General features: G+C 32.7%; 1 protein-coding gene and 2 long non-coding RNA genes across 3 annotated transcripts in view; 1 reads left to right on the plus strand and 2 right to left on the minus strand.

Annotated features, from left to right (window-relative positions):
- The window catches only part of LOC148280263 (uncharacterized), a 105,870-nt gene that overhangs the window by 20,367 nt on the left and 68,043 nt on the right, over positions 1-17,460 (minus strand). Inside the window, exons 3-4 of the mRNA XM_088228588.1 lie at positions 12,075-12,348; positions 9,935-10,099 (exon numbers count right to left, since the gene is read on the minus strand). Of these exons, the coding sequence (XP_088084714.1) occupies positions 9,935-10,099; positions 12,075-12,348 (439 nt within the window). The remainder of the gene's footprint in view (positions 1-9,934; positions 10,100-12,074; positions 12,349-17,460) is intronic.
- LOC148280264 (uncharacterized) lies at positions 1,897-5,836 on the minus strand. The gene is made up of 2 exons (XR_015822650.1): positions 5,661-5,836; positions 1,897-2,812 (listed from the first exon to the last, which is right to left on the minus strand). It is a non-coding gene; the product is annotated as an uncharacterized LOC148280264 (long non-coding RNA).
- Positions 5,484-6,245, plus strand: LOC148280265 (uncharacterized). Its single transcript, XR_015822651.1, has 3 exons — positions 5,484-5,574; positions 5,832-5,894; positions 6,079-6,245. It is a non-coding gene; the product is annotated as an uncharacterized LOC148280265 (long non-coding RNA).

The raw sequence follows: 17,460 nt of genomic DNA on the forward strand, positions 1-17,460 counted from the left end.
TTGATGAAAATAATACATATTAAGATAGCATGTCTGGAATTGATGTTTTTTATATTAAACCAAAGTGAATTTCGGTGTTTTATCCTCTAATGTACAGATATTATATTCTTAGGAGTTGAAAAACACTCATTTGAACGGTCCATAAAAAATAATCTGACAAAATAAAATATCAATTAATTTATTCATTTCAACACATTAAACAAACGTATTCAAAATATCAAACCACAGTTTTTTTTTACAAACTATATTAAAAACTATCATCATCAAAAAGTTTCAAATGTTTTTAAGTTACTGCTTTTTGAGATTCATTTGACTTTTCGTTTTTAAATTCATCGAGCAGTTTATTAAATTGAGTACGGCTAAAGTTTTTTTTAGACTTTTTGCCAAACTTCGTTGAGTGAATTTTAGACACGTGTAGATTTATTGAGTTGCGTGTGAAGTAGATATGTATCTCACGATTAAATGTTTATTTCAAATTTGCGTGAACTAAAAATTTTATTAATTTCAATTCAACATTTTTTATGATACGGATTGGATTTGATTTTCTGCGAATTTGAAAAAAAATAAAAATCTCTTTAACCACCCCTGTAAACGTTAATTCCATATTCTTTACGAATTCGCTCATCTATTTTAATGTTGTATAAGAAAAAATAGTAAGTGAAAATGGGAATACTAAAATATGAAAACTAGTTTGTGGTCCTGTGGATAGTAGTACGGACTCACGAATGAGGAAATAATGTTCCCAATAAAAATAAAATATTATATTTTTGGTAGATATACGTAATAGGGAAATATCACATACTATAAATACTGATAAAATATATTAAATGGATTTGGAAAAAAACAATTTTATTTTCAAAATCAATATAAATATTGTGGAGAAATGTTTTCATACGTAACGTTAAAAAAGATTTTTTAAATATGTCCCTAGAAAAATGAAACAAAAAACAAAAAACGCGACATGTTTGGCATTGATAATTGTGACGTCAAGATTCGTGACGATGATCTATAAAAATTAAAACGGTTCAAAATAAACATGAACCGTGATGTGTTAGGGGCGTGACCAATGCAATGACCATTTTTGCGGCAATTCAAAAATTGTAAATTTAAGAATATTTTTTACGCTTCTAATAAGAAGTATTTTTTTATATTACTCGAGAGCATTTCATAGACCCTTATAACTTTTTTTAAAAAGGTGATATTTCGCTATCCTGTAAAATTATTAATTATTTAGTGATACAATCAACTTTTAAAATACGAATCGTTTTTTTATTGCGCTTTCTTTTAATAAAAATAACAGTAAATACTAAAATAATAGTACTTACTAAAATAATAGTAGTTGATGATTTATTAAAACTACAATTATAATATATATTTATATATTATAATTATTATATAATTATATTTATATATTTTTTTTAATTGATTGATGATTAAATTTTGTACCAGTAATGCGTGCAAAAATTTCTCCGATAATTCATGTAACTTTGGCTCTGAATAAGTACTTAATTTAACGAAATTCATAACTAGACGAGACCACAAGATTATAACCGAGATGATAAAATGTGATAATTAATTAACACTGGGAGTATCCTTTTAAAGCCAGCCTCGAAATAATTAATCATTAAATTTTTTACAGAAAGTACCTATGTACTTACTTATTGTGGAACTTATTAATGGCGGTATTAAAAAAAGTAAAGTCACCGTTAATAGAGATTTCGGGGAATACTTTTTTATAAATTTCATTAACCTAAGAAACATTTTATCATAATATACATTTATAACGCGTCAAACGATATATATTATGTATATATATAATATATATATATATATATATATATATATAAATTCACAGTTTCCCTTTATTTTTATCCGCCTTTTTATTATTTTATCCACTTTATTTGGAATCGAAACTCAAGTATAGTCAAAATCTATTGCAACAGAGGGGGAATTATTTTTTTAAAAAAGGAAGGACGTATTTCTGGAATTTACAGGGCTTATGAGCTGTTATTGGCTTGTCTAAGTAGCCACTTCACACACAATTTACCATTCTGCACGTTTTATTTCTCTTATTTGTGAAGCAATATTCGTTTCAAAAATGAGAGTTTTTGACTTGTAAAGTGATCTTTTAACCAGGCCGATGACTGGTCATAACCTCTGTAAATTCCTAGACTTCCATTTTCTCAACATCTTTTTCTCTGTTATTTTTTTAAATAATAAAAAGATTAAATAGGATCAGAATGTGTACATTAAAACATATATATATTTAGGTATATCATAGCAGTTTTTTTAGTTTCACAGAGAAAATCATTGTATTGACAGATTGAATAAATGTGCATACAAAATTTAAAATCACCAAAAAAGTTATACTTGTAGGCGTTAAAGTAAAGGAAATGAACAAATATCAACATTCTTTATTAATTAAGGTCCCTTTTAAAACTTTCAATGCACCATTTTCACTTTTATTGAGTTGAATTGATTATTCGTCTACCACACCCGAATAGTACTCATCGAATCATCTTCCTCACTAAGATTATTCAGTTCTTCACTGTCAGTGTCGTCAGTTAATTCCATAGCCACGTATTCCTCGTCGCCCTCGAGTTCGTCCAGTATTTGCAACAACTGGGAGATAGTGCCGAAACCAAAAACCACCATCACAGAATTAACTTTGTACACGTTTCTGGATACCCTAGTCACTATATCGAGCATCACTTCAAACACCCACATTCTAGTTTACCGCACATTTAAAAATATTTTTTTTCTATCAAATAAATGTAGACGGCTTTGTTATATTTTTCGCAGAATAATTGGTCTGAAAAAAATTAAACGTATAAATAACACACATTTAAAATACACAAAAAACGCCGCACGAAAAAATATACAAATTAAAATCATAATCATTATTTCCCTATCTAAATTCAGAAGTTCATAGAGCACTACATTGGCACTTCAATTGCTGCGTATTTGGATATATTTTTTTTGCTGAAATATTTTTATAAAATAAATAGACCAGAGCTTGTCTTGAGATAGTAACTTTTATTGAATTTATTGACCTGGCTTTAATTTTCTTTAGTTGTGTTTTATTTCAATTGTACCCGTAAATATTTTAAAGAAATGTATTAACCATTGTTAAATAGAATAAATGAGTCTGTAAATAAATAAATAAATATGGTAAATTAACAATTAGGTCCTTTTTCTTTATGTTCTCTTGACTAACAACTGAGACTAAGTCTTATTCAAATAAAGATCGTGATAATACTATTGTTGTTTTTTTTGTTTTTTTCTTTGAAGGAGAATATAAGTTCATAAAATATAACCAGGGCCCCGATCGCAATAGGATGTTAGCAGTTATCTACATGATTTAAAAATAATTTTATTGGAGTGTTAAAATTTTCTTACGATTTTTTTTTATTGACAATAAATGATAACATCGTTAACTCCAATTCATTGAAATATGGGCCCGGAGACATCATATAAAAATAAATATGAAAGGTTAATGTAATAAATAAATCACTCGAATCCATGCACGTTTTTGTATATTTCCAGTAGTCGATTAAAAAAATAACAATGGTACTAAAAAAACATTAATTCTTTTTTCATTTTAAGAACATCGACCCTCTCGCCACAACCCGACTTAACCAGCAATTCACCACCTACAGTGTTGGCAACATCACACCAATACAAATCTATTATGGTTTTCTTGGTCAAATATTTTGTACGACATCCTTTGTGAATGAATTAATTTATTGTGTTTTATCATGGCACCCCTTTCGGTTTACGGCTACCTCTGTCCTTGTTCCTCACGTCGAGGGAGATGGCGAACTGTGAGATGGGCACAGGTGCCATATCGTCTCCGCGTGAGAGCGACAAGGTACACAAAAATCGCTTCTATTATCATTGAAATTTGTCGAATTTATTTCAGCTCTCGCATGCGTGTTTTGACGCCTTTTCGAACAAAATGAAGAAGAGTTGGGTTCGCCCGCTTTGTTGGGAGTCAAAGCATCGTTTGTCATACGTTAATATTCCGTGAAACTGGCCCGCGGCGAGTCCATTCAGGTGACAAAGCGCGCTGTTTGCCCGAAAAATGTTTTATATCCCATTTTATCATTGTCAGTGCGACTTTTATCGGGACGTGATATCTGTGTTATGCCATTCGTCGCATTCCGGCTCTCGCCTCAAATGAGCATCACCACAAAATGATAATTTACTCGATAGTAATTCTGATTAACACACAAATCACTCATCAAATTATAAATTAGAAGCGATTATTAAACGTGCGGGATTAGTTAACTACAAACCAAATATCAACATTAAATGCTTGTTCGATCCAATTTCGGAATTTACTAAAACGAGTTATAAAATAGCATTCCAGATTTTTATGAACATATGAGTTAAAAGAAAAAATAAACCCAAATAGTTTATAAAAAAAAACAATAATGCTAACACTGTCAAAATAATGATGTGACAATTTAATGACAAGAAATCCAAATAATGGAGATTTTTTTTTCTATTCAAGCATGATTTCTAGAGGTTGACGTGAAAAAAAGCTATTCAGCCATTGAGGTATAATTTAATAGAGATGACGATTCATGTAACGCGAATTTGAAATCGTGTTCTAAAAATTATAAAACAACATTGCCGTGCAAAACGCGTAGTAGAGTAACATAACGTACTGTTTATGCCACTTACTCTGAATTTCAAGCTGTACGTTACGCCCTTTCGCACTAAGCTTCACATTTGCTTAGTATATACAAGGAAAAACACTATTTCCCACCAAATTCGAGATAAGCTCCGGAATCTATATTGAATGGAACACAAGTCAGGTGCTTAGTGCCGCATAATGTATAGGTACATATATCTAGAAGGGCCGATGTAAGATTTCAAACTTTTCTTGTCACCGTTTTGCAGAGGATAGATATCAATTAAAAACATTCATATGTAATAGTTTTATACACACACGCATGTGTCGAACAGTTCACTAATACGCTACAAAATGCTTAAATCATAATTACTCTCCTGTAATAAAACAATTTGTGACATTGGCCCTTATAGATCCAAGCCACAGACATATCAATGGATGTAACAAATTTATTTTTACAATAAACGGAATTTGCAAAAATATTAAGTTAAATATGTTATTTAGATTTTTTGATATTTTTGCTCTTTTTGAACCTTTTTTTTATTGTTAGAAAATTAATTATATTACCGTTTTAAAGAAAATTTGAACCTGAATTAATTCAACTAATTTATTGTTATTCCTAGTATTTTTTATTGTTTTATTTTAGAATGCGAGAATGTGGAGTACCGTTGTAGTTATTGAAATGTAATTTTATTTTTTAGCCCCTTGTGACATAAATTTTATTTTAAATTGAGTACGTATCAATAAAAATGTGACGTTCTGATTAACGTTAGCATCAGGCTGGCATTACAATATGTTTACTAGTGAAGCTGTAAATCGTGAGATGTTTGAATTAATTAATATGTCGGGGTAGAAGCTGACAGACAATGGAGCTAACAATCAATCAGGAAATACCCCAAGGGAAGTTAATGAACACTGATATACGAGAAGGATAGGTAAAATGTTTTATCATTACATTGGGTACAATAAAACAATAATATAAATGAATAACGCATAAAGTAATAATTAACATAAAGCCCACCGTATATTAAAGACTGCGTATAAATGTAGAATACAAGAATAATAAAGCTGAGAGGTCTCATTTTAAGTTTTTTTTTTTTACGTAGCACAGAACTTTTAATTTGTCATTTATTTCTATAGTTTAGGTCATTTTATTAAAAATTACATTATACGTCTAAATTTTTGATTTCAGGTTCAAGCAAATTCAAATAACGAATAATTTTATATTAATCGAATGAGGGCAATCACTTAATAGGTACTTGAATATTTAGTAGTCACAAAATAGAATTCATATCTTGATAAATAATCTTGTGTAGCTTTGAAACCAGTCGGTAGGAAAAATAAAAAATCAGTGGCTAAAAATAAAATTGTTTAATTTAAAAAAAAAAACATACATGTGAGTATGGTTTTAAATAAGTTATAAAATGTGTTTATTCTAGGTCCCACAAGAAGATAAATGTTATCGCTTCCTTATTTGAAGAAAAGGTTGAAAATGTATAAATACCTAAATGAAGCATAATACGAGTATAATCTCCACAATCATATCAATCCAAATAATAACTTATTTGTACAAGCTTCCAAATATCTCCGCATTTTAAAATTTATGAATTGGCATTTATAGTGATTTAAGATTTTAGATATTATATTAATATTATATTAGTCACACAATATAAATTATGAAATTATTTTATTTCAAAATATTATCACTCTCTCGGATAATTTGCATTCAGTTCATTATAGCGCGGCATTTAAAATTTGTGAATTTTCTAGTCATTTCAAAATGACATAATATACATTTATGATTTTCATTTTAATAAATCAGTTAAAAATATGCAAGGAAATGCATTTGTTTTTTAATTTACAAAAATATGCATAATCTTGAAGGAATCTATTATAACATTTTTTTAATTTGTAGTAAAATTTTGAACTCTTTATTAATGTTTATGTTTTAATACTTTTATTTACATCTTAAAATTTGAAATGATGATAGAAGGTGGAACCGTGAACCTTAGTAGATGATTCACCGGAATATTAAAACATTAACTTGCGAGGTGACGCTGATTGTTTCCGGTCAGACGATGTGCTACTGACATAATCACAAATGCTACCAATTTTCTCTACTCTACTGTTACCTTAACCACTTCATCCTATATCCTTTCTTTATAAGGAACCGAACGAAAAAAATTGCACAATAAAGAAAATATTGTTTCAAAGTCTTTGCGATTTTTTTCTCAAAAATTTTTTGAGTCCTTTTAAAATCATTATGGGATATTTTAACGAAAGAGGAATGCGGATAAGTAATTACAGTTGTATAAACATTTGTGAGGAGTGACAATTAGTCTACAAATATATAGAATATTCTGGTATTTGTGTTTTCTTTACACCCGTTATTTTTAAGTGCCCACCCACACTGCCACTAACTTATGAAAATTTCCTTGTATTTAAAAAAAAAAAAAAAAAACATTTGAATTAGTCACCCGATGCTCTTCAGAATTTATGCAATCAATTTATAAGTAATGTCAAACCGTGAGTATTCTCTGTTACCGGTAAGTAGTTATATACTTACATTAGTTGAAATGTTTCACCACAAATCTTTTAAAATAAATAATAATATAATCGTAATTAAAGAAAATACTATTTAGAATAATATTAATGTAAAGTCGTGTTGTAATCAAGCCGCTATCAAACGTTCGGAGGTTCGCACCCCGATCTACCACAACTTGGTTCCCATTTTCTAATAGTGAGTTATTTACAACTCGTGGAAAATGGTCCCTAAAATTGAAATGTTAAGGTAATCACGAGAATAACGCAAATATTTCTTTTTTATTTAAAACAATAAAAAAAATCAGAATTTAGAATACTAAATATTATTCTACAGTATAAATTGAGAACGGTAGTGGTTACACACATAAATAGAGACATTTACCCAAGCGTCAGCCACAATTATAATACAAGATACTCCAATAGGGATCTGATAGTAAGTGAAAGGGTCAACACTGTTCTGGCATCGAGACAACACTATTGCGTTGGCAAGAAGGTTTATAACTTTTTGCCAGAATCGTGGAAAAGCGGGAAAGTTGTCCAGTTGCGAAAGGTGTTGACCTCGCTCTTTCATGACATTGGTCGTAGGGAGTCAGAAAGGCTGATGAATGCCGTGGATCGGAGATTCTTACTAAATGTTAAAAATAAAATATAAAAAAGGAATAATGAAAATCATGAAGTTTCGCATTATATATTAAATAAATTGTCTATGTTTTATGAATGTACGAGTGTGTATGCACATGGGTGTATACATGTGTGTGTATGTATGTATGTATATGTATATGTATGTATAAATATATATATATATATATATGTGTGTCTGTATGTATATTTGTATATGTGTGTATTTATGTATATATGTAAATGTGTGTATGTGTATGCATGTACATATGTATATGTATCAAAATGTGTATACGAGTAAGTTTATATTTTATTAGTCTGTGCTTCCTATTAACTTGTAAACCATTTCATGTATTAAAATGTAATTGCCTAGCTTGGAACGGGGTATGTACCCTTGTTAGCAGGGCAAAGCGAACAAAAAGTAGTAATTTTAATAAAATGTATAAATTATTTGTTTAATTTTTTTTTATAATTGTTTTATGTAAACGAGGGCTAGAACCCTAGCTGCTAATGTGCGCTGTAAGAGCTACAATACTAGAGCATCCTTTAGGTGATTTTTACTAAAATTAAGTTAGATAATTATCCTTAATAATTAGACTCATGCGTTGGGCATATTGTAAGTAATGCTTTTGTAATGTACTCGTAAGTAGATTTTTTTTTTTTTTCATAAAAAACAAGTTTAAAAAAGTCTTGCGATTTACCTAAATATTTAAATTTTGGGGGGCATTTTTAACGAGCTGTAAATAATTTACTATTAGAAAATGGGAATCAAGTTGGGGTATAGTATAGTATAGTGAGTCCGCAACACTAGTCACGGGACTGCAACCCAATTCATCTTAAAATAATAAAAATAATATGTTATTGATTACTTTAGGTAAAAATTATAAATCAAAGTAAAAAAAAACTAAACAAGGTATTTATATTCTTACAATTAAAATGCAGTTCCACCAATGTCATTAGAAAAACTCAATCAGTCAATTCGTATTTTTATTATGTTTTATTTATGAATGAGACATACACTTCAATTTAAATAAGATGGAAAGATACGCAATAAAACTTAATTTTCATAGACCAGAGAAGTTTCCATATTATATTGTGTTCGTGGTTAAGTACATAGTGAACTTTTTAAACTTCTCCTATTCTGTATTATCTTTGTTTTAAATATAAGTGAGATCAATAAAAAAACGCTCTGCCTTTAACACGGTTTCGGGAGTGCGGAGAAAATTTTCACTTCAAACGTTTAAATAATAAATAAATATATTTTAATGCAGATCCCTCTCTCCGTCGTGTGTGGCCGCTCCCACTCCCGCTCCGCCCTCGCCCCCGCCCCAGCCCATGGGTGCGCTAAATTGTTTACGTTCATGTTTCCCAGCTCCGAGTAAACAGATTAGCGTCACCATCCGCCCCGCGACGGTCAGCGGCTTGGGTAATTATCGCCCTGGGCGAGATGGACAACCGATGCATGTCACCAGCGACAGGCCTCGATAAGTCCGATCCGTCAACCGGAGACGGCCGATAAAAGGAAACTAAGTGTAAGAAAACGTCCCGAATAATAGAAAAATATGCGCTTTCTTAGCTATGTCACGATGACGCAAATATAGTATGTTTTACGCTGAAAATTCTGCTCACATCACAGAATGGCGTTTTCAACAATATATTTTTTGCGAGAAGTGTAATAGCAAATAATTTTTTGCAAATAGAAAAAGGAATACAGTCCGACGTAATCAGCTTCACCAAGGAGGGGCGCTTGATGTGGGCGGGCACATGATTATAATGGACTGTGATGATTCCTTAAAACGCCCAACTCTCCGTGCCACAAGGACAACGAACACTAGGAAGGCCCAAAATGCGATGGATTGTCTGCATCAGCACGGATACGGCAACGTTGCAAATGGGGAATTGGAGAAGCAGGGTAGTTGACCGACAAAAATTAAGGAGATTCCTGGATACAGCCCAGGTCCACCCAGGGCTGTCGAGTTCCTGACGACGTTGATGAGAAAAAGACGACTTGCAATATCCTTAAATGTTTGTTATTTCTGGCTGATCAAAGGACAATTAGGAGTATATGTATGTTTGTAGATAGTGTACAATTGTATAATAAATAATATGATTTTAACATAAGCAGTCACTCACCAATTGGTTCTGATACGCTGTAACTGCTGTGAATATAGATTCGGGAAAGATGAAAGTCTTGTAGTCTTCTTGCTCCAGGTCCGTGATGGGGGAGTTTCCAGAACCTTCCCTTCTCCGCACCAGGTGAATTCTGGGCTGGTACTTGTGCATTGAATTTAACACCAACTGCAAAAACAGTAATTATTATAAAAATATGAATTCGAAGAGTAGTTTATTGCAATACAGTATGTGCATCCATAAATAAAATTAATTTTAAAACAAATAGAAAACATGTGTATTTTTGTATTTTCTGCACCACAACGCAACGGGTAGGTTCAGATGTATTATCATCATCATTCCGCTTTTCGTAATCAGTGGTGCATAGGGCACTGCATTGATAAACCAAACGCAGTTTATTTTTCGATGATCTGTTAGTGCTAGTTCAGGATCAATAAAATATTGCAGTTCAAACAACTTTTAAGATCAATATTTCAGGTCCACCCGGCCAAGAATTGAACCCAGGACCTTGAGAATGTTAGAGAAACGCATCAATCACTACATAAGGAAGCGGATCTCTCTCCACTCGAGATTCTTTTTCAAGATTTTTAACTGAGAGCAGAGAAAACACTAGTCCAGGGTGTTGGTTATATTTCACACACACAACTGTATTATTTATTCGCCTAGACACAGAGAAAGCAGTGCATAGAAATTAATATTTTTTTAGCAAAAGAAAGTATATACATATATAGAGTTCTTATATTGGTATAGGAGTGTTTTAGTGTTTGTAAATAAATAAGTTTTTTTTGAAATCGCAATCGCATTTTAAAATTGAAGTGCCCGTTTGTTACGTACCTATATTAGTTTTGTCGAAGAAATTTGAGCATCCGAATCGGACCCATGTTTCCTTCACTTCGATATTTTAATGGTCAATTGTATTACGATTGAGCGAAGGTAGTAAAAGTAAACTGAAAGCATACGAATTGCGTATTTTACCGTGGTTTGCTGTGAACAATATGACAGATTTTCAAGAATTTGGCATATTATATTTCAAACTGACGCGACGTTTAAATCTTTTTATTACTTATTTTAAATAACGCCTGGGTGAGGATAAATTTGTTTTATGGAACTAAATTTAGTTCTTAAAAAAAAAGGTCAATTTTTAAATCCATTTGTCTTCTGATCAGTAATATAGACCGTTGTCATTGGTCTTGCACAATTTGATCGAACGAAGAACGTAAAATCGATTACCTACAGAAATAATCGGAAGTCGGTTTTAAGATCTTTCAAGGTTTCTTAGAAACTTTCAGATCTTTTTTAGATGACCTAATAATTGTTGATGGCTGATTACTTGATTATCATCGCACCCCTATTCGCACCAACGGTTCACAAGGCACTTCATTGAAACATCAAACGCAGTATATCTCAATCGTCTGTTACATGAAGGTGCAAGAGATGCTATTATGAACCTACAATTCGCACCAACTATGCACAGAACTCTCCTCTGATTCGCTTGGCGCGTAACTATAATGTATTTTTCAATAACATAAACATATTTAACTGCAGTAAACTCACTTTAAAAACAAGATTAAAGAACTATTGCATGAAAAAAATTATGTCTCTATAAAAACTCGCACACATGCACTTCTATGAATTAATATCTAACCGAACTGTATTTTTATAATTGAATTTATGTGGAAAACTAATTTGGTTTTATTTTATGTTTTTTATGTTTTGTATATTTTTTTGTATTGCTGTTGTTTTTCTGAATAAACAAAATAAAAAAAAAATTTAAAAATGAATCTTTTCGCGGGGATAGAGACAAAAGAAATTCAAGGGTTTTTTTTTGCATGCGTCTACATTTTGCTTCATATATGTCACACTGATGAATTAACGTAAAATAAACACGAACGCGTGAAACCAAATTTGATGATTTTCATTGAGTCATACATTTTACTCAAAACACTTAATTAGGTTGAATTGACCAAACTGTATTCGGTTACATGCATACACACATGAACCGGTAAAAATTCTTTATATGACTAAAATACACTAAAACTACATCTACAGCTACAATAACCCAGAAAAACATCACAAGAATCTGTAAGGCCGTGAAAGCCTGGGATCTTTAATAACAATATCAATTGGAAGAGTATTGCGGTACCTGTCCGTTCTTGTCCATCTCGTTGTTGGTGAGTTTGACCTTCTCGAAGGAGACGACCTGCTTGCGGAGCTGCTCGCCCGTGAAGGGGGAGTCGGGGTGCGCGTAGAGGCGCGCGGGCGCGGGCGGGTCCGCCTTGCCCGCCACCAGCCACGAGGAGCGGTGGTAGGCGTACCGGTAGCGCTTGTTGTCCACGGGCACGATGTCCAGCAGCACGACGTAGCGGTGTCCGGGGCCCACGCCGGTGAAGGACACCCTCAGGGTCGGGAACATCCGCCTACAGAATAAAACACGAACAATAGTTATAACAAATCGTGCTATAGAGAGGCACAGTTGAACGTAGTTATGCAGAAAGCAGCCAGTCCACAATTTTGAAAAAATGAGATATTGATATTATCGGGTGCAGTAAGGTCAATTCTATGTTTTGCTTAAAACAGTCAGACCGCTTTCATACAAAAAATTGTTCTAATCACCTTCTGAAAATGGTATCAATCACAAAAACGGTATTTCTCAATTAGCATAAAACACCCACAGCACTAGAAAATCTTATCGTATTAAAAAATCATTAAAACTGGTCAAATACATAATTGAATTTTTGTTTGTAATGTAAAAAAAAAAACAAATATATTCCTTGTTTATCATTTGTTAAAGTCAAAAACATTCCAACTGTTGAAGAGATTTGTTTATTCACTCTTTTCACAAAGGTGCTATTATCTCAGTTTCACTTTTCTATGGCTGGCTGCGTTCTGCATAACTACGTTCAGTTTATAATCTCAATCTTAGAAATTAGTCGTTCACTTCCAAATTCCTCTATAACGGATTTTCAACAAAACCCAAACTCAAAAGAAGTAAGGAAATCCTACAATTTATCCACTTTAAAACGCCGTTTTTTCAAATAAATGATATAGAAAAATTAACTAAATTTACGTTAAATATAAAAACAATGATTTTCAAGGTATTTCATATGAAAAATATACCTTTTTATGATTAAAAATAATACTTATCGACCGCGGGATTACGGCTCTTACAATTTAGAAGTTTGGTTCATTGATACTCATGTAAAGGCGAAGTATTAATATGAAATTGGTTCCTGTAGTTTTCAGATAATAGAATTAATAAAAAAGTTTAGGAAGCAAAATCTGAAATTTTAAATTTGTTGCAACAGAAAGGAAAAACATTTTTAAGAAGGGAATATGATAGTCTAGGCATAGCAGAAAATTCCCTTTTGCCACTCTTCCTTATAAAAAAAATCAAAATCGGTTCAGTTTAAGGGTGTGGAGAACGGGAATACGAAACGTCGATTTAAGTGCGGTGAAATCAGTCTGCAGACTGGCTGGATTTTTTCTCTAGAAGGTTATTCAGATCTAAATTTGTTGCAACAGCTGTAAAATATTTTTGAGAAGGGAATATGATAGTCTAGGCATTTACAGAATTTATGACCTATCGTTGGCTGGTTTAAGTGGCCACTTTACACACTGTGTAACATTCCGCATGCTGCCTATGTTTGAACATCCAAATTTTCTCAACTCTTCCTTCTGTTGACTTTTGTGAAGTAAAAAACCTTTATCATGTGGGTGAGATTCATCCGGCTAAACCAATTCACCTACTAGACAACGCCTGAAAACAATTTTCCAATTTTTTATGCTTCTTTTTTTAACAGGTAGTTAATTCAACAATGTTTTGAGTATGTTCAAATGCTTGTCGAATTAAATTCCAACACAACTGTCAGTTTTGAAAACAAACGCCCAGTTGCACAGATAATGTGTCTAGATTCTACCCTATTAACAAATAAGAGCATGAAATTGTCATAATGTGGCCACTATATAAAATAAAAATTAGTTGCAATTTTTTTATCTGTTTTACTATCTTCCTGAGTGTTCGTAGCGAGACGTTAAAAGAACTGGCTTTTTAATCGCTCGGTAGATAAACACAGACGATATTTAAGCATACCGTGTTGGTAATTGTCACAAGTCTTATAAAAATCATGTTCAATCGAGCATTTTTTGCTTGAATTTAGCAGTTTATAATCGCTTTGAAGTGGGCACTTTTTATCACAGAAGCCTATTTAAAGTATAAATGAAAACTATTTTGAATTTTAATGAAGTAAGGAACGCGGACCGAATTTTCGGGGTCATTCATTGGTTGGATTCGACCATAAGACGTCGAGATGACAAGTTAGTAGAACATACCAAGGTGTTAGAGATAATACAGAAGTGACGTGCACCGTCTCAATATTTACCGATAAAAACAGCGTTCATAATCGCAACACTAAATTACGGTACAACAACTATATATTTTTAAACATTATAGATAACCACCATTGGGCGTGTCCCTATTTTTTTTTTGTTGTTGTTATATTGTCTTTTGTAAAAGCTTGGACCATCCAAAAACCCTTTAAATGCTCCTAGTTTTATCTGCCGTCCTTGGAAAAACGGTATACAAACATAATAACTATTTTTTTTTAATAAAACATTTCGACACAGAATTTTTCTTTTTGATAAAAAAATTCAATCGGTTCAGCTTCGGGGTGCGGAAAACTAGGAAATGAAACGACGATTTTAGTTTTAATCTTTTTTGCACAATATTTTGGGAGACATCTGCGAAAGAGTGAGTTTAGTACATCAACCCATTAAAATACACATACCTTAACACAATAAATTCTTATATTTATAAGTGATCGTAATGTTGTATACCCATGTATGAATCAATTTATTATTATTTTTCTTTAGCAGCAATATATTTTTTTATATCAAGTTATCGCTTCAACGATAACATGTTCGGTCTTGCTTTAGTATTCAGGGTTGACACCTCCCACATTAACCGTTCCCTTCCTACCCAGACTCGGTAATCCCGAACTTAGTACCCAGGTGGTGGCTCTCACCGCCCTGCCCTGCACCTACATCCAGCAGTGTCCTGTTATAGGGGAGCGCGCGTGACTTGACCCCCTGCCCCTCGGCGGACACTCCAGAACCTGACGACATTTACTTACAACTAAACTTGGGCGTAGTTACGTAATCACCTGGACTTCTGCTAGTACAACAAGATCGAACAAAATATGATGGACGAACCTTTCTTAGCTTAGCTTTGAAGTTTTAGCTTTTAACGCCAAAATGAAACTGTTTCTGTGTTTTTTTAGTTTAGCCAACATAGACAATAAAAAAAAGCAATGAGACATAAAAAAGAAACGGTGTATAAACGGAAACCAGTATTTAAAATAAACATTATTCTTTATATTTTAAAGAGAGCCTGGTAGGTAAGAGGTAGTATATACAATAATGATAATAAAATGAACGATAAATAATCGTTGTACCAATAAAAAATTAACAAAATATTTTAATTATAATAAATATTAGTAAATAATTATACATAACCACTTTTTAACTATTCTATGTCTATTGGTTTCGAAACGTATCCGTCTCTTCTTTAAGACAGTAAACTTACATGCATATCCCACTATAAACCTTCATTAAAGTAGTTGCACAAAAATACAAAATCAACATGCTGATAGGACACATACTTTTAATAGCTAACTAATTACGTATTTTTTTATATTTGAACTTGCGGGAGAAAAAGTTGAAAAAAATTATACTCAAAGCGTGAGTCTTAACAGCACTCTGGGTTTTATTTGTGCAACTGCTATTTTAGCGAAGACGTATGGCGGAATTTTCATGTTAATATAATCAGAGACGGGTACATCGCAAAACCATTAGTCAAAAAAGCGAGTAAGTGGTTGTATTATTTATTATTAATATTATAGAAATGTTTGACCACAAAGTTAAATGATCTTGTCATTTTATTTCCAATTTATGAACTTCGAAAAAATATTTACTATGAAAAAAAACTCAATTTCAACTTAACGTCAAGGCATATGTGTTGAACAATTTATTAATTATATATTCGAATACAGCATTATTTTTAGAGCAGACAATGTATATTATGTATGTGTTTTTACTTTCAAGATTAAATTTATTCAAAGGAATTTGAAGTGACTCCAAAATACCTTTAAAGCTAAAAGGGAAGTACTTTATACCAGACTATTGTTAGACCGGCGACAAAGTACAGTTTAGAATGCTAAACAATTCCTACTTCAGGCAAATTCTAGGTGCAAATACAATCAACGGAGGTGGGGTTATCTGGAGGGAGGTGACATGAACTGCGATTGTGGAGAGGTGCACGATAATCCTCATCTGCTGCGGTGTCCACAAATGCAGTTAACTTGTGATGATAATGATTTGAGGATGGCGACTGACAAGGCGATATCTGTCGCTGCACACTGGAGTGGCAAAGTCTAAAGTTCGGACCTGATAAATAAGTAAGTACTTCAGGCAAATTGAAACAGCAGAAATGCGAATGCTCAGGTGGTCGGCAGGAGCATCATTAAAAGACGAAATCAAGAATTCTCGCATTTGTAAAGCCCTGGGTTTCCCTGGCATAAGCAGTAAACTGGAACGGAGACCGCAGAGATGGTACGGGCACATAAGACGGATACCACCAGACAATATAGTAAACAAGGTAATGCCTGTGGATTTTCCCCGACAGTTATCCAGAGGAAGACCAAAGACCACTTGGATAACTCAATGTTTCAGAGAAACACCCTAGATGAACGTGACACCCAGAACCAAAGATTATACAGCCTAAGAACAAAAACGGCGTTAATGATATCCATTGAATTAACTTATCCTAAACAATCGTAGAATGTATTTATATGTACAATAAGTATTGTCATGGCACGACCTAGGCAGAAATGGCGAGAGTGTCGTTTTAATTCAGGAGTGATAACAATACTTGTTTCTTGAATGTTTTTCTTTGCTCTAGGAACTTTTTTTTTTTAAAGCTAAGCCTCTATTTTGAGGCTTGTCAGCAGGTGGGACAGAGAGAATATGGAAGGAGGCAATACACAACAACACCCAGACCAATTGAGAAAAATATCTTTCTGGGATATTTTTCTTGCAACTGGCGGGAATCGAACCCGCGACGCCAGTGTCACAGCTGGCCGTCTTACCAACTGCGCCATAGCGCCTGTCATGCTCATCTACAATATGCGAACAAAACATAATACGATCATAATATGGGAATAGTTTTTATATGAATGGTTTTGGGACTGACTTTAGTTTTAGTTTCGGTAGTTGGCCTCGAGGTGTAATAGTCGCGTTTGCCCACCATGCAAGAAGTCTCGGGTTCAATTCCCGACACAGTTGATTTGAAATATTTATTAAAAAGAGTGTTTTTACACTAGAATATTTCATAGTCCTAGGACTGTTACCTGAAGCGAAAGACTTTATTCATCGATCTACCGGGGTTGCATTCGAAGAGAATGCGTTTGCCAAAAAATGGAAAGATGTTGTTTTTTTGTGCATAAAAAAAGTTTTTTTTTAATGTTTACAAACGG

Source organism: Micrasema longulum, unplaced genomic scaffold (genome assembly GCF_059751315.1).
Source record: "Micrasema longulum isolate JH-2025_06_02 unplaced genomic scaffold, ASM5975131v1 h1tg000597l, whole genome shotgun sequence".
NCBI lineage: Eukaryota > Metazoa > Arthropoda > Insecta > Trichoptera > Brachycentridae > Micrasema > Micrasema longulum.